Source organism: Salmo trutta, chromosome 21 (genome assembly GCF_901001165.1).
Source record: "Salmo trutta chromosome 21, fSalTru1.1, whole genome shotgun sequence".
Lineage (NCBI taxonomy): Eukaryota > Metazoa > Chordata > Actinopteri > Salmoniformes > Salmonidae > Salmo > Salmo trutta.
The window spans coordinates 50,078,805-50,097,681 of NC_042977.1; the positions used below are offsets into that span (position 1 = coordinate 50,078,805).

Here is an 18,877-nt window from a genome sequence, read left to right on the forward strand (position 1 = left end):
GGTGATAACTACAGGTAGTCTGGACTACAATCACATCAAGCTCTGTGTAATAACTACAGGTAGTCTGGACTACAATCACATCAAGCTCTGTGTAATAACTACAGGTAGTCTGGACTACAATCACATCAAGCTCTGGGTGATAACTACAGGTAGTCTGGACTACAATCACATCAAGCTCTGGGTGATAACTACAGGTAGTCTGGACTACAATCACATCAAGCTCTCTGTGATAACTACAGGTAGTCTGGACTACAATTAGTTGTGTTAGTGCTGGGCCTGCACACCCTACAGCTTCCCTACAGAGTTGGAGACCTCTGCCCTTGTCCCACACCTTCACAGAAGACCTTGGTCTCTACAAAATGTTAAATCCTACACTAGTCCCCAGCTGTCCACTCACCGAAGGCCTTCATGGGCTCCACCAGTTTGAGGGTGAACTTCTGCTGCTTGGGCAGTTCCTTCAGCATGCGAGCCACCTCGTAGTGACGTGATCCCACAATGTTCTTCCCGTTGATGCATTCTATGTGGTCTCCGACAGAGATCACCTTCACCTTGTCCGCCACACTGCCCTCCTTGATACGCTGTTGGGGAACCGGGGGAGAGAGAGAGAGAGAGACAGAGAGAGAAAGAGACAGAGAGACAGAGAGAGAGAGAGAGAGAGAGAGAGAGAGAGAGAGAGAGACAGAGAGAGAGAGAGAGAGAGAGAGAGAGAGAGAGAGAGAGAGACAGAGAGAGAGAGAGAGAGAGAGAGAGACAGAGAGAGAGAGAGAGAGAGAGAGAGAGACATCTAAAAACAAGTGACCCTAAGACATTTTATCACACAGCCCTTCAATGTCAAGAGATGAAACAAGAGAAGAGTCCCCCTCAGCAGCTGGTTCTGAGGCTCAGTTCACTAACCCAAACCAACCCCATAGAGCCTCAGGACAGCACTCAGAACATCTGGCCCAACCAAATCATCACAAAGCAAAAATAAAAATATATAAATCTATTGGAAAGACACCACAAAAAACCTAAGTAAACTTCAATGCTATTTATCTCTAAACAGACAGTACATGGTGGCAGACTGATTATCTGTTCAGGAAAACACTGACTAGGTACAGACTCAGTGAGCACAGTCTGGCTATAAAGACCGGTCATCACAGACAAACCTGGCTGCCCAGAGAGGACAGTCTGGCTATAGAGACCGGTCGTCACAGACCAACCTGGCTGCCCAGAGAGGACAGTCTGGCTATAAAGACCAGTCGTCACAGACCAACCTGGCTGCTCAGAGAGGACAGTCTGGCTATAGAGACCGGTCGTCACAGACAAACCTGGCTGCCCAGAGAGGACAGTCTGGCTATAGAGACCGGTCGTCACAGACAAACCTGGCTGCCCAGAGAGGACAGTCTGGCTGCCCAGAGAGGACAGTCTGGCTATAGAGACTGGTCGTCACAGACAAACCTGGCTGCCCAGAGAGGACAGTCTGGCTGCCCAGAGAGGACAGTCTGGCTGTCCAGAGAGGACAGTCTGGCTATAGAGACCGGTCGTCACAGACAAACCTGGCTGCCCAGAGAGGACAGTCTGGCTATAGAGACCGGTCGTCACAGACAAACCTGGCTGCCCAGAGAGGACAGTCTGGCTGTCCAGAGAGGACAGTCTGGCTATAGAGACTGGTCATCACAGACAAACCTGGCTGCCCAGAGAGGACAGTCTGGCTGCCCAGAGAGGACAGTCTGGCTGCCCAGAGAAGACAGTCTGGCTGTCCAGAGAGGACAGTCTGGCTATAAAGACCAGTCGTCACAGACAAACCTGGCTGCCCAGAGAGGACAGTCTGGCTGCCCAGAGAGGACAGTCTGGCTGCCCAGAGAGGACAGTCTGGCTATAGAGACCGGTCATCACAGACAAACCTGGCTGCCCAGAGAGGACAGTCTGGCTGCCCAGAGAGGACAGTCTGGCTATAGAGACTGGTCGTCACAGACAAACCTGGCTGCCCAGAGAGGACAGTCTGGCTGCCCAGAGAGGACAGTCTGGCTGTCCAGAGAGGACAGTCTGGCTGTCCAGAGAGGACAGTCTGGCTATAAAGACCAGTCGTCACAGACAAACCTGGCTGCCCAGAGAGGACAGTCTGGCTGCCCAGAGAGGACAGTCTGGCTGCCCAGAGAGGACAGTCTGGCTGCCCAGAGAGGACAGTCTGGCTATAGAGACCGGTCATCACAGACAAACCTGGCTGCCCAGAGAGGACAGTCTGGCTGCCCAGAGAGGACAGTCTGGCTGCCCAGAGAGGACAGTCTGGCTATAGAGACCGGTCATCACAGACAAACCTGGCTGCCCAGAGAGGACAGTCTGGCTGCCCAGAGAGGACAGTCTGGCTATAGAGACCGGTCATCACAGACAAACCTGGCTGCCCAGAGAAGACAGTCTGGCTGCCCAGAGAGGAAAGTCTGGCTGCCCAGAGAGGACAGTCTGGCTATAGAGACTGGTCGTCACAGACAAACCTGGCTGCCCAGAGAGGACAGTCTGGCTATAGAGACCGGTCGTCCCAGACCAACCTGTCTGCCCAGAGAGGACAGCCTGGCTATAAAGACCGGTCATCACAGACAAACCTGGCTGCCCAGAGAGGACAGTCTGGCTATAGAGACTGGTCATCACAGACAAACCTGGCTGCTCAGAGAGGACAGTCTGGCTATAAAGACCAGTCGTCACAGACCAACCTGGCTGCTCAGAGAGGACAGTCTGGCTATAGAGACCGGTCGTCACAGACAAACCTGGCTGCCCAGAGAGGACAGTCTGGCTATAGAGACTGGTCGTCACAGACAAACCTGGCTGCTCAGAGAGGACAGTCTGGCTGTAAAGACCAGTCGTCACAGACCAACCTGGCTGCTCAGAGAGGACAGTCTGGCTATAGAGACCAGTCGTCACAGACAAACCTGGCTGCCCAGAGAGGACAGTCTGGCTGCCCAGAGAGGACAGTCTGGCTGCCCAGAGAGGACAGTCTGGCTGTCCAGAGAGGACAGTCTGGCTGTCCAGAGAGGACAGTCTGGCTGTCCAGAGAGGACAGTCTGGCTATAGAGACTGGTCATCACAGACAAACCTGGCTGCCCAGAGAGGACAGTCTGGCTGCCCAGAGAGGACAGTCTGGCTGCCCAGAGAAGACAGTCTGGCTGTCCAGAGAGGACAGTCTGGCTATAAAGACCAGTCGTCACAGACAAACCTGGCTGCCCAGAGAGGACAGTCTGGCTGCCCAGAGAGGACAGTCTGGCTATACAGACCGGTCATCACAGACAAACCTGGCTGCCCAGAGAGGACAGTCTGGCTGCCCAGAGAGGACAGTCTGGCTGCCCAGAGAGGACAGTCTGGCTGCCCAGAGAGGACAGTCTGGCTGCCCAGAGAGGACAGTCTGGCTGCCCAGAGAGGACAGTCTGGCTATAGAGACTGGTCGTCACAGACAAACCTGGCTGCCCAGAGAGGACAGTCTGGCTGCCCAGAGAGGACAGTCTGGCTGCCCAGAGAGGACAGTCTGGCTGTCCAGAGAGGACAGTCTGGCTATAAAGACCAGTCGTCACAGACAAACCTGGCTGCCCAGAGAGGACAGTCTGGCTGCCCAGAGAGGACAGTCTGGCTGCCCAGAGAGGACAGTCTGGCTATAGAGACCGGTCATCACAGACAAACCTGGCTGCCCAGAGAGGACAGTCTGGCTATAGAGACCGGTCGTCCCAGACCAACCTGTCTGCCCAGAGAGGACATTCTGGATGCAAATCAATTTATACCATTTCTGACATGCGTTTTTCTGGATATTTTTGTTGTTATTCTGTCTCTCACTGTTCAAATAAACCTACCATTACAGACTGATCCTTTCTTTGTCAGTGGGCAAACATACAAAATCAGCAGGGGATCAAATACTTTTTTCCCCCACTGTATATGTCCTCCTGCCACAACCTGAGGGACAGCCACTGAAAAGTGCAATGTCATGTTTTTTTGTTTGCGTTGTCTTTCATACCACGTCATGTGTCTTCTCAGTCATGTTGACACTGGTCTACTACTATTGATTTAATGTATGATCATTCTCATTAATATTGTTGTCATGGTAATCCCATTTCCACGACTACTATTATTATTGCTGTTGGTCCCACCATTTTTGTTAAATGTATACTTTGACAATGTAAGTAATTTAACTTGCCATGTCAATAAAATCTATTGAATTGAGAGAGAGGAGATAGATAGAGAAAGAGAGCGAGACAGAGGGATAAAGAGAGATGGAGAGAGAGACAGAGGAAGATATGGAGAGGGAGAGACAGTGGAAGAGAGGGAGAGGGGGAGAGAGAGAGAGATGGAGAGGGAGAGACAGAGAGACAGAGACACAGAGAGAGAGAAAATCAGAGAGAGAGAGAATCAGAGAGAGAGAGAGAATCAGAGAGAGAGAATCAGAGAGAATCAGAGAGAGAGAGAGAGACAGACAGACAGAGAGAGAGAGGGAGACAGAGAGAGACAGAGAGAGAGAGACAGAGAGAGAGACAGAGAGAGACAGAGAGAGACAGAGAGAGAGAGAGAGAGGGAGAGAGACACAGAGATAGAGAGAGACAGAGAGAGACACAGAGAGGGAGAGAGAGAGAGAGACAGAGGAAGAGAGGGGGAGAGAGAGAGAGAGATGGAGAGGGAGAGACAGAGGAAGAGAGGGGGAGAGAGAGAGAGATGGAGAGAGAAAAAGCTAAATGTTAACATTATCCTCCCTGTAGCTCCCTCCATAACCATCCTAACAACCGTTCCTTGATTTTAACTGGTGGCTTTATTCTGTAGTTTTAGTCAAAATTATCACCTTCAGTGAGAACTATAAAGTAAATGAAAATACAGTTTAAGCACACTCTTACAACCTTCTTGTCTTACGAGTGATTTATTAGCTTGGTATAACTCTGAAGTGCTTACATACATACACAGTTTAGCTGGAGCTATAAAAGTATCAGATTAAACACATGAATAAAGGAAAAAATACCTGATTGGCTGCTTATTACAGAAGGGAGGAAATCAAACTTCACACTATTTATTCCTGGCATGAATTCACACTTCATCCTTAATTATTATAACGTTACCATCCTAACATACACACTACACCCTACATTATTATAACGTTACCATCCTAACATACACACTTCATCCTTAATTATTATAACGTTACCATCCTAACATACACACTTCATCCTTAATTATTATACTACATTATTATAACGTTACCATCCTAACATACACACTACATTATTATAACGTTACCATCCTAACATACACACTACATTATTATAACGTTACCATCCTAACATACACACTACATTATTATAACGTTACCATCCTAACATACACACTACATTATTATAACGTTACCATCCTAACATACACACTACATTATTATAACGTTACCATCCTAACATACACACTACATTATTATAACGTTACCATCCTAACATACACACTACATTATTATAACGTTACCATCCTAACATACACACTACATTATTATAACGTTACCATCCTAACATACACACTACATTATTATAACGTTACCATCCTAACATACACACTACATTATTATAACGTTACCATCCTAACATACACACTACATTATTATAACGTTACCATCCTAACATACACACTACATTATTATAACGTTACCATCCTAACATACACACTACATTATTATAACGTTACCATCCTAACATACACACTACATTATTATAACGTTACCATCCTAACATACACACTACATTATTATAACGTTACCATCCTAACATACACACTACACCCTTAATTACGAACTACACCCGAAGACATGAAAACTAAACTAACACAGAGCAGTTTGTCCTTCACTCCAAAAGGTGTGTTACTACGATAATGATCCCCGTTACAACAGTTCTCATCCACGTAGTTCCGCTTGTCTTATCATTTCTCCCGCATAACGAACACGTAAACAATTCAAACAAACGACATAGATTTACAGGTTAATTGTCAGTTACAATCACAACTTTTTGCCTTCTTTAATTTCAGACAAAAACGACTTCTTAAATATGTTTTAAGTTCAAACTACAATCAGTTACAATAAATGAATGATGCTACAGTGCGTTGTGTGGTTTATCTTTTACAGGTGATCCCGAAAAAAAGATGAGTAAAAAAAATTGGCTACAAGAAACGTCCTATAAAGGAGAAGTTGAAAGGCTTCTCTTTGATAATTAGAGGCTTCAGAGAGTTTAAATAAAGAACAGATATTTGCAATGCAGATTTATCTCCTAATTTTAGGAGCATCTGTTATGTGCTGGATGGGTTTTGGTTGTTGTGTGAATATGAATTATCCATCTAATACAGGCTGATTCTACTGAATGGAATTAAGAAATATATTAATATTAGGATGAGCAATGTTGGAGTGGCGTTGACTAAAATACAGTAGAATAGAATACAGTATATACATATGAGATGAGTAAAGCAGTATGTAAACATTATTAAAGTGGCCAGTGATTCCTTGTCTATGTATAGAGGACAGCAGCCTCTAAGGTGTAGGGTTGGGTAACCAGGTGGAAGCCGGCTAGTGATGGCTGTTTAGCAGTCTGATGGCCTTGAGATAGAAGCTGTTTTTCAGTATCTCGGTACCAGCTTTGATGCACCTGCACTGACCTCTCCTTCTGGATGACAGCGGGGTGAACAGGCAGTGGCTCGGGTGGTTGTTGTCCTTGATGATCTTTTTGTCCTTCCTGTGACATCGGGTGGTGTAGGTGTCCTGGATTGTAGGCAGTTTGTCCCCAGTGATGCGTTGGGCAGACCTCACCACCCTCTGGAGGGCCCTGTGGTTTGCAAGCGGTGCAGTTTCCGTACCAGACGGTGATACAGCACGTCAGGATGCTCTCGATGATGCATCTGTAAAAGTTTGTGAGGGTCTTAAGGGTCCAAGCCAAATTTCTTCAGTCTTCTGAGGTTGAAGAGGCGCTGTTGCGCCTACTTCACCACGCTGTCTGTGTGGGTGGACAATTTCAGTTTGTCCGTGATGTGTACGCCGAGGGAACTTAAAACTTACTACCCTCTCCACTACTGTCCCGTCAATGTAGATAGGAGGCTGCTCCCTCTGCTGTTTCCTGAAGTCCACGATCAGCTCCTTCATTTTGTTGATGTTGAGTGAGAGGTTGTTTTCTTGGCACCAGTCCGCAAGGGCCCTCACCTCCTCCCTGTAGGCCGTCTCGTCATTGTTGGTAATCAGGCCCACCACTGTTGTGTCGTCTGCAAACTTGATGATTGAGTTGGAGGCGTGCATGGCCACACAGTCATGGGTGAACAGGGAGTACAGGAGAGGGCTGTGCACGCACCCTTGTGGGGCCCCAGTGTTGAGGATCAGCGAAGTGGAGATGTTGTTTCCTACCTTCACCACCTGGGGGGGCGGCCCATCAGGAAGTCCAGGACTCAGTTGCACAGGGTGGGGTTCAGACCCAGGGCCTCCAGCTTGATGATGAGCTTGTGGAGGGTACTATGGTGTTGAATGCTGAGCTATAGTCAACGAACAGCATTCTTACATAGGTATTCCTCTTGTCCAGATGGGATAGGGCAGTGTTCAGTGTGATGACGATTGCATCGTCAGTGGACCTATTGGGGCGGTAAGCAAACTGAAGTGGGTCTAGGGTGACAGGTAAGGTGGAGGTGATATGATCCTTGACTAGTCTCTCAAAGCACTTCATGATGACAGAAGTGAGTGCTACGGGGCGATAGTCATTAAGTTCAGTTATCTTTGCTTTCTTGGGTAGAGGAACAATGGTGGACATCTTGAAGCGAGTGGGGACAGCAGACTGGGATAGAGAGAGATTGAATATCTCCGTTAACACTCCAGCCAGCTGGTCTGCGCATGCTCTGAGGACGCGGCTAGGGATGCCGTCTGGGCCGCCAGCCTTGCGAGGGTTAACACGTTTAAATGTCTTGATCACGTCGGCCACGGAGAACGAGAGCCCACAGTCCTTTGGTAGCGGGCCGCGTCGGTGGCACTGTGTTATCCTCAAAGTGGGAGAAGAAGGTGTTTAGCTTGTCCGGGAGCAAGATGTCAGTGTCCGCGACGGGGCTGGTTTTCTTTTTATAATCCATGATTGTCTGTAGACCCTGCCACTTACGTCTGGTGTCTGAGCCGTTGAATTGTGAGAGGGAGTTTCACACTCACTAAACCCTCATCATCGACCAGCTCCCTGCATACCACTTCACAATATCCACTATTACTATGGGCCCTGGTCAAATGTAATGCCCTACATAGGGAATAGCCCTGGTCAAATGTAGTGCCCTACATAGGGAATAGCCCTGGTCAAATGTAGGGCCCTACATAGGGAATAGCCCTGGTCAAATGTAGGGCCCTACATAGGGAATAGCCCTGGTCAAATGTAGGGCCCTACATAGGGAATAGCCCTGGTCAAATGTAGGGCCCTACATAGGGACTAGCCCTGGTGAAATGTAGTGCCCTACATAGGGAATAGCCCTGGTCTAATGTAGGGCCCTACATAGGGAATAGCCCTGGTCAAATGTAATGCCCTACATAGGGAATAGCCCTGGTCTAATGTAGGGCCCTACATAGGGAATAGCCCTGGTCAAATGTAGGGCCCTACATAGGGAATAGCCCTGGTCAAATGTAGGGCCCTACATAGGGAATAGCCCTGGTCAAATGTAGGGCCCTACATAGGGAATAGCCCTGGTCAAATGTAGGGCCCTACATAGGGAATAGCCCTGGTCTAATGTAGGGCCCTACATAGGGAATAGCCCTGGTCAAATGTAGGGCCCTACATAGGGAATAGCCCTGGTCAAATGTAGGGCCCTACATAGGGAATAGCCCTGGTCTATGTAGGGCCCTACATAGGGAATAGCCCTGGTCTAATGTAGTGCCCTACATAGGGAATAGCCCTGGTCAAATGTAGGGCCCTACATAGGGAATAGCCCTGGTCAAATGTAGGGCCCTACATAGGGAATAGCCCTGGTCAAATGTAATGCCCTACATAGGGAATAGCCCTGGTCTAATGTAGTGCCCTACATAGGGAATAGCCCTGGTCAAATGTAGGGCCCTACATAGGGAATAGCCCTGGTCTAATGTAGTGCCCTACATAGGGAATAGCCCTGGTCAAATGTAAGGCCCCATTATAAGGAATAGCCCTGGTCTAATGTAGGTCCCTACATAGGGAATAGCCCTGGTCTAATGTAGTGCCCTACATAGGGAATAGGGTGTCATTTGGGACTCAGCCATTGTCCCTAAGCAGGTTTGTGTCCCCTGGGGTGTCTGTCTGATCTGGGGTGTCTGTCTGATCTAGGGTGTCTGTCTGATGTGGGGTGTCTGTCTGATGTGGGGTGTCTGTCTGATGTGGGGTGTCTGTCTGATCTGTCCTGGTAGAGAGGTTCTGAGTGGGGGAGGGAACCCAGCTGTTATTGGTAGAGAGGGTCTGAGTGGGGAGGGAACCCAGCTGTTATTGGTAGAGAGGGTCTGAGTGGGGAGGGAACCTAGCTGTTATTGGTAGAGAGGGTCTGAGTGGGGGAGGGAACCTAGCTGTTATTGGTAGAGAGGGTCTGAGTGGGGAGGGAACCTAGCTGTTATTGGTAGAGAGGTTCTGAGTGGGGATGGAACCTAGCTGTTATTGGTAGAGAGGGTCTGAGTGGGGAGGGAACCTAGCTGTTATTGGTAGAGAGGTTCTGAGTGGGGAGGGAACCTAGCTGTTATTGGTAGAGAGGGTCTGAGTGGGGAGGGAACCTAGCTGTTATTGGTAGAGATGTTCTGAGTGGGGAGGGAACCTAGCTGTTATTGGTAGAGATGTTCTGAGTGGGGAGGGAACCTAGCTGTTATTGGTAGAGAGGGTCTGAGTGGGGAGGGAACCTAGCTGTTATTGGTAGAGAGGGTCTGAGTGGGGAGGGAACCTAGCTGTTATTGGTAGAGATGTTCTGAGTGGGGAGGGAACCTAGCTGTTATTGGTAGAGAGGGTCTGAGTGGGGGAGGGAACCTAGCTGTTATTGGTAGAGAGGGTCTGAGTGGGGAGGGAACCTAGCTGTTATTGGTAGAGATGTTCTGAGTGGGGAGGGAACCTAGCTGTTATTGGTAGAGAGGGTCTGAGTGGGGGAGGGAACCTAGCTGTTATTGGTAGAGAGGGTCTGAGTGGGGGAGGGAACATAGCTGTTATTGGTAGAGAGGGTCTGAGTGGGGAGGGAACCTAGCTGTTATTGGTAGAGATGTTCTGAGTGGGGAGGGAACCTAGCTGTTATTGGTAGAGAGGGTCTGAGTGGGGAGGGAACCTAGCTGTTATTGGTAGAGAGGGTCTGAGTGGGGAGGGAACCTAGCTGTTATTGGTAGAGAGGGTCTGAGTGGGGGAGGGAACCTAGCTGTTATTGGTAGAGAGGGTCTGAGTGGGGAGGGAACCCAGCTGTTATTGGTAGAGAGGGTCTGAGTGGGGAGGGAACCCAGCTGTTATTGGTAGAGAGGGTCTGAGTGGGGAGGGGAAACTAGCTGTTATTGGTAGAGAGGGTCTGAGTGGGGAGGGAACCCAGCTGTTATTGGTAGAGAGGGTCTGAGTGGGGGAGGGAACCTAGCTGTTATTGGTAGAGAGGGTCTGAGTGGGGAGGGAACCTAGCTGTTATTGGTAGAGAGGGTCTGAGTGGGGAAGGGAACCTAGCTGTTATTGGTAGAGAGGGTCTGAGTGGGGAGGGAACCTAGCTGTTATTGGTAGAGAGGGTCTGAGTGGGGGAGGGAACCTAGCTGTTATTGGTAGAGAGGGTCTGAGTGGGGAGGGAACCTAGCTGTTATTGGTAGAGAGGGTCTGAGTGGGGGAGGGAACCTAGCTGTTATTGGTAGAGAGGGTCTGAGTGGGGGAGGGAACCTAGCTGTTATTGGTAGAGAGGGTCTGAGTGGGGAGGGAACCTAGCTGTTATTGGTAGAGAGGTTCTGAGTGGGGAGGGAACCTAGCTGTTATTGGTAGAGAGGGTCTGAGTGGGGAGGGAACCTAGCTGTTATTGGTAGAGATGTTCTGAGTGGGGAGGGAACCTAGCTGTTATTGGTAGAGAGGGTCTGAGTGGGGAGGGAACCTAGCTGTTATTGGTAGAGAGGGTCTGAGTGGGGGAGGGAACCTAGCTGTTATTGGTAGAGAGGGTCTGAGTGGGGAGGGAACCTAGCTGTTATTGGTAGAGATGTTCTGAGTGGGGAGGGAACCTAGCTGTTATTGGTAGAGAGGGTCTGAGTGGGGAGGGAACCTAGCTGTTATTGGCAGAGAGGGTCTGAGTGGGGAGGGAACCTAGCTGTTATTGGTAGAGAGGGTCTGAGTGGGGAGGGAACCTAGCTGTTATTGGTAGAGAGGGTCTGAGTGGGGAGGGAACCTAGCTGTTATTGGTAGAGATGTTCTGAGTGGGGAGGGAACCTAGCTGTTATTGGTAGAGAGGGTCTGAGTGGGGAGGGAACCTAGCTGTTATTGGTAGAGAGGTTCTGAGTGGGGAGGGAACCCAGCTGTTATTGGTAGAGAGGTTCTGAGAGGGGAGGGAACCTAGCTGTTATTGGCAGAGAGGTTCTGAGTGGGGAGGGAACCTAGCTGTTATTGGTAGAGAGGTTCTGAGTGGGGAGGGAACCTAGCTGTTATTGGTAGAGAGGTTCTGAGTGGGACAATTTCCCAGTATTATTCCAACCTCATAGTGTGGAAATATACAGTATATAAAATACAGGAAAATCATGTTTTTGTCACGCCCTGATCTGTTTCACCTGTCTTTGTGATAGTCTCCACTCACGGTCACCCGTTTTCCCCATTATTCCCAGGGTATTTAGTCCTGTGTTCTCTGTTTATTTGTTGCCAGTTCGTCTTGTCCTGACACTGAGCCCGCCTGCCTGACCATTTAGCCTGCCCTGACACTGAGCCCACCTGCCTGACCTGACACTGACCCCGCCTGCCTGACCATTCAGCCTGCCCTGACACTGAGCCCGCCTGCCTGACCATTCAGCCTGCCCTGACACTGAGCCCGCCTGCCTGTTCTGACACTGAGCCCGCCTGCCTGACCATTCAGCCTGACCTGACACTGAGCCCGCCTGCCTGACCATTCAGCCTGACCTGACACTGACCCCGCCTGCCTGACCATTCAGCCTGCCCTGACACTGAGCCCGCCTGCCTGACCATTCAGCCTGCCTGACCATTCAGCCTGCCCTGACACTGAGCCCGCCTGCCTGACCATTCAGCCTGCCCTGACACTGAGCCCGCCTGCCTGACCATTCAGCCTGCCCTGACACTGAGCCCGCCTGCCTGACCATTCAACCTGCCTTGACACTGAGCCCGCCTGCCTGACCATTCAACCTCCCTTGACCTCGAGCCTGCCTGCCACTCTGTACTTCCTGGATTCCGACCTGGTTCTGATCTTTTGCCTGTCCACAACCTGTCTCTTTCCTGCCCCTTATTTTATAATAAATATCAGAGACTCGAACCAACTGCCTCCAGTGTCTGTATCTGGGTCTCGCCCTGTATCTTTAAAGTTTTTTGACTGCACTGGCCCTTTAATGATTCGACCATTGTATAATATATATGAGATACAATTCAATAAATTGATTGATTTCATTGATTCAATCTATTCGATTGATTGACTGATAGATTATTGGTAGACGATAGATCGTATAAACAGATGAACTCCTACATACCTTGATGAAGGCGTATCCAGCCCCGTTATCTGTGATGGTGAGTCCCAGGGCGTCCTCTGATTTAAACACCTCCGCCTCTTTCTTCATGGCTTTAATGTGGGCGAATATAAAGTCCTCCAGGCCGATCTGACCACCGAGCAGCTTCTCCATGTCGATCTTATGGGTGTTCAGCGTACAGAACAGGATCTGGGGACAGACAGAAAGGCAATATTAATGAACAGGATCTGGGGAGAGACAGACAGATAGACAGATTAATGAACAGGATCTGGGGAGAGACAGACAGGCATATTAATGAACAGGATCTGGGGACAGACAGACAGACAGAGAGACAGACGAGACAGACAGATTAATGAACAGGATCTGGGGACAGACAGACAGACAGACAGATTAATGAACAGGATCTGGGGACAGACAGACAGACAGACAGACAGACAGACAGACAGACAGACAGATTAATGAACAGGATCTGGGGACAGATAGACAGACAGACAGGCATATTAATGAACAGGATCTGGGGACAGACAGACAGACAGACAGACAGACAGACAGACAGACAGACAGACAGACAGACAGACAGACATATTAATGAAAAGGATCTGGGGACAGACAGACAGACAGACAGACAGACAGACAGACAGACAGACAGACAGACAGACAGACAGACAGACAGACAGACAGACAGACAGACAGACAGATTAATGAACAGGATCTGGGGAGAGACAGAGAGACATTAATGTTGAGCGGATTTGATGAGATAAACTTCATATTAAATACTGATGAAACATCTCAGTTCTATGAGAACACAACATACACTGAACAAAAATATAAACGCAACATGCAACAATTTCAAAGATTTTACAGAGAAATCTGTCAACTGAAAGAAATGAATTAATCTTTGGATTTCACATAACTGGGAATACAGATATGTAGGTATCTGTTGGTCACAGATCCCTTAAAAAAAAAAGTTAGGGGCGTGGATCAGAAAACCAGTCAGTATCTGGTGTGACCATTTGTCTCATGCAGCGCGACACATCTCCTTCACATAGAGTTGATCAGGCTGTTGATTGTGGCCTGTATGTTGTCCCACTCCACTTCAATGGCTGTGAGAAGTTGCTGGATATTGGCGGGAACTAGAACATGCTTTCGTTGATCCAGAGCATCCCAAACATGCTCAATGGGTGACATGTCTGGTGAGTATGCAGGCCATGGAAGAACTGGGACATTTTCAGCTTCCAGGAATTGTGTACAGGTCCTTGCGACATGGGGCCGTGCATTATCATGCTGAAACATGAGGTGATGGTGGCGGATGAATGGCACAACAATGGGCCTCAGGATCTCATCACGGTATCTCTTTGCCATTGATAAACTGCAGTTGTGTTCGTTGCCGTAGTTTACGCCTCTCCTTACCGTAACCACACCGCCACCATGGGGCACTCTGTTCACAACATTGACATCAGCAAACCGCTCACCCACACGACGCCATACACGCTGTCTGCCATCTGGCCGGTAAAGTTGAAACATGGATTCATCCGTGAAGAGCACGCTTCTCCAACCTGCCAGTGGCCATCGAAGGTGAGCATTTGCCCACTGAGGCCGAACTGCAGTAAGGTCAAGACCCTGATGAGGACAACGAACACGCAGATGAGCTTCACTGAGACAGTTTCTGACAGTTTGTGCAGAAATTCTTTGGTTGTCTAAACCCACAGTTTCATCAGGTGTCCGGGTGGCTGGTTTCAGACGATATCGCTGGTGAAGAAGCCAGATGTGGAGGTCCTGGGCTGGTGTGGTTAATTCTCTAAAATGATGTTGGAGGCGGCTTATGGTAGAGAAATTAACATGACATTTTCTGGCAATAGTTCTGGTGGACATTCCTGCAGTCAGTATGCCAATTGCACACTCCCTCAAAACATTTTAGAGTGGTCTTTTATTGTCCCCAGCACAAGGTGCACCTGTGTAATGATCATGCTGTTTAATCAGCTTCTTGATATGCCACACCTGTCAGGTGGATGGATTATCTTGGCAAAGGAGAAATGCTCACTAACAGGGATATAAAGACATTTGTGCACAAAATTTGAGAGAAATAAGCTTTTTGTGTGTATGGAAAATTTCTGGGAACTTTAATTTTAGCTCATGAAACATGGGACCAACACTTTACATGTTTCGTTTATATTTTTGTTCAGTATATTAAATATTGATGAAACATCTCAGTTCTATGAGAACACATCAACGTGATTCCTTTTTGTAAGAAGCATTTGTTTGTTACCCAGACCCCTCTTTTACACTGCTGCTACTCTCTGTTTATAATCTATGCATAGTCAGTTTACCTCTACCTACATGTACATATCACCTCAATTACCTCGACTAACTGGTGCCCCCGCACATTGACTGTGTACCGGTACCCCCTGTATATAGCCTCCACATTGACTCTGTACCGGTACCCCCTGTATATAGCCTCCACATTGACTCTGTACCGGTACCCCCTGTATATAGCCTCCACATTGACTGTGTACCGGTACCCCCTGTATATAGCCTCTACATTGACTCTGTACCGGTACCCCCTGTATATAGCCTCCACATTGACTCTGTACCAGTACCCCCTGTATATAGTCTCCACATTGACTCTGTACCGGTACCCCCTGTATATAGCCTCCACATTGACTCTGTACCGGTACCCCCTGTATATAGTCTCCACATTGACTCTGTACCGGTACCCCCTGTATATAGGCTCCACATTGACTCTGTACCGTAACACCCTGTATATAGCCTCAACATTGACTCTGTACCGTAACACCCTGTATATAGCCTCCACATTGACTCTGTACCGTAACACCCTGTATATAGCCTCCACATTGACTCTGTACCGTAACACCCTGTATATAGCCTCCACATTAACTCTGTACCGTAATACCCTGTATACAGCCTCCACATTGACTCTGTACCGTAACACCCTGTATATAGCCTCCACATTAACTCTGTACCGTAATACCCTGTATATAGCCTCCACAATGACTCTGTACCGTAATACACTGTATATAGCCTCCACATTGACTCTGTACCGTAATACCCTGTATATAGCCTCCACATTGACTCTGTACCGTAATACCCTGTATATAGCCTCCACATTGACTCTGTACCGTAATACCCTGTATATAGCCTCCACATTGACTCTGTACCGTAATACCCTGTATATAGCCTCCACATTGACTCTGTACCGTAATACCCTGTATATAGCCTCCACATTGACTCTGTACCGTAATACCCTGTATATAGCCTCCACATTGACTCTGTACCGTAATACCCTGTATATAGCCTCCACATTGACTCTGTACCGTAATACCCTGTATATAGCCTCCACATTGGCTCTGTACCGTAATACCCTGTATATAGCCTCCACATTGACTCTGTACCGTAACACCCTGTATATAGCCTCCACATTGACTCTGTACCGTAATACCCTGTATATAGCCTCCACATTGACTCTGTACCGTAATACCCTGTATATAGCCTCCACTTTGACTCTGTACCGTAACACCCTGTATATAGCCTCCACATTGACTCTGTACCGTAATACCCTGTATATAGCCTCCACATTGACTCTGTACCGTAATACCCTGTATATAGCCTCCACATTGACTCTGTACCGTAATACCCTGTATATAGCCTCGTTTGTTATTTTACAGTTGCTTTTTATTATTTGTTACTTTAATTTTCTATTTTCTAATAATCTACATTTTAAGTCAGAAGTTTACATACACTTATGTTGGAGTCATTTTAAAAATCATTTTTCAACCACTCCACACATTTCTTGTTTACAAACTATAGTTTTGGCAAGTCGGTTAGGACATCTACTTTGTCTATGACACAAGTCATTTTTCCAACAATTGTTTACAGACAGATTATTTCACTTATAATTCACTGTATCACAATTCCAGTGGAATTCCAGAACATTATGTCATGCCTTTAGAAGCTTCTGATAGGCTAATTGACATCATTTGAGTCAATTGGAGGTGTACCTGTGGATGTATTTCAAGGCCTACCTTCAAACTCAGTGCTTCTTTGCTTGACATCATGGGAAAATCAAAAGAAATCAGCCAAGACTTCAGAAAAAGAATTGTAGAGCTCTACAAGTCTAGTTCATCCTTGGGAACAATTTCCAAACGCCTGAAGGTACCACGTTCATCTGTACAAACAATAGTACGTAAGTATAAACACCATGGGACCACGCAGCCGTCATACCGCTCAGGAAGGAGATGCGTTCTGTCTCCTAGAGATGAATGTACTTTGGTGTGAAAAGTGAAAATCAATCCCAGAACAACAGCGAAGGACCTTGTGAAGATGCTGGAGGAAACAGGTACAAAAGTGTCTATATCCACAGTAAAACGAGTCCTATATCAACATAACCTGAAGGAAGCAAGGAAGAAGCCACTGCTCCAAAACCGCCATAAAAAAGCCAGACTACGGTTTGCAACTGCACATAGGGACAAAGATCGTACTTTTTGTAGAAATGTCCTCTGGTCTGATGAAACACAAATAGAACTGTTTGGCCATAATGACGATCGTTTTGTTTGGAGGAAAAAGTGGGAGGATTGCAAGCCGAAAATCTGGACCCCTACAAATCAGCCGGGCTAGACAATCTGGACCCTCTCTTTCTAAAATGATCCGCCGCAATTATTGCAACCCCTATTACTAGCCTGTTCAACCTCTCTTTCGTATCGTCTGAGATCCCTAAAGATTGGAAAGCTGCCGCGGTCATCCCCCTCTTCAAAGGGGGAGACACTCTAGACCCAAACTGTTACAGACCTATATCCATCCTACCCTCCATCCTACCCTGCCTTTCTAAAGTCTTCGAAAGTCAAGTTAACAAACAGATCACCGACCATTTCGAATCCCACCGTACCTTCTCTGCTATACAATCTGGTTTCCGAGCTGGTCATGGGTACACATCAGCCACGCTCAAGGTCCTAAACGATATCATAACCGGCATCGATAAAAGACAATACTGTGCAGCCATATTCATCGACCTGGCCAAGGCTTTCGACTCTGTCAATCACCACATTCTTATCGGCAGACTGAACAGCCTTGGTTTCTCATTTGACTGCCTTGCCTGGTTCACCAACTATGACTCAGACAGAGTTCAGTGTGTCAAATCGGAGGGCCTGTTGTCTGGACCTCTGGCAGTCTCTATGGGGGTGCCACAGGGTTCAATTCTCAGGCCAACTCTTTTCTCTGTATACATCAATGATGTCGCTCTTGCTGCTGGTGATTCTCTGACCCACCTCTACGCAGACGACACCATTCTGTATACTTCTGGCCCTTCTTTGGACACTGTGTTAGCAAACCTCCAGACGAGCTTCAATGCCATACAACTCTCCTTCCGTGGCCTCTAACTGCTCTTAAATGCAAGTAAAACTAAATGCATGCTCTTCAACCGATCGCTGCCTACACCTGCCCGCCCGTCTAGCATCACTACTCTGGACAGTTCTGACTTATAATATTGTCACAACTTCTACCGAAGTCGATGCCCCTCCTTGTTCGGGGTGGTGTTCGGCGGTCGACGTCACCGGTCTTCTAACCATCATTGATCCACTTTTCATTTTCCATTGGTTTTGTCTTGTCTTCCTTCACACCTGGTTCCAATCCCATTCATTACATGTTGTGTATTTAACGCTCTGTTTCCCCTCATGTCCTTGTCTGTGATTGTTTGTTGTTATGTGCTCGTGTTTCTGGATTGGTGCGTGACGGGTTATTGTACCCCGTTTATTTTATTATGTACGTTGTTTTTTTTTTAGTTTGTTTTTACTTTATTAAACTACTCCAGTTACACCAAGTTGGTTTCTCCTGCGCCTGACTTCCCTGCCACCTACACACACGACAATGACAAATATGTGGTTAACTACAAATACCTAGGTGTCTGGTTAGACTATGAACTCTCCTTCCAGACTCACATCAAACATCTCCAATCCAAAATGAAATCTGGAATTGGCGTCCTATTGCACAACAAAGCATCCTTCACTCATGCTGCCAAAAATACCCTCGTAAAACTTACCATCCTACCGATCCTTGACTTCGGCGATGTCATTTACAAAATAGCCTCCAACACTCTACTCAGCAAATTGGATGCAGTCTATCACAGTGCCATCCGTTTTGTCACCAAAGCCCCATATTCTACCCACCGCTGCGACCTGTATGATCTCGTTGGCTGGCCCTCGCTTCATACTCGTCGCCAAACCCACTGGCTCCAGGTCATCTATAAGTCTTTGC

At 47.7% G+C, this 18,877-nt stretch overlaps 1 protein-coding gene across 1 annotated transcript in view; it reads right to left on the reverse strand.

Moving 5' to 3' along the window:
• Positions 1-18,877, reverse strand: part of gipc2 (GIPC PDZ domain containing family, member 2) — a 51,897-nt gene that overhangs the window by 4,960 nt on the left and 28,060 nt on the right. The window contains exons 2-3 of the mRNA XM_029706052.1: positions 12,617-12,802; positions 398-578 (exon numbers count right to left, since the gene is read on the reverse strand). Coding sequence (XP_029561912.1) covers positions 398-578; positions 12,617-12,802 — 367 coding nt within the window. The remainder of the gene's footprint in view (positions 1-397; positions 579-12,616; positions 12,803-18,877) is intronic.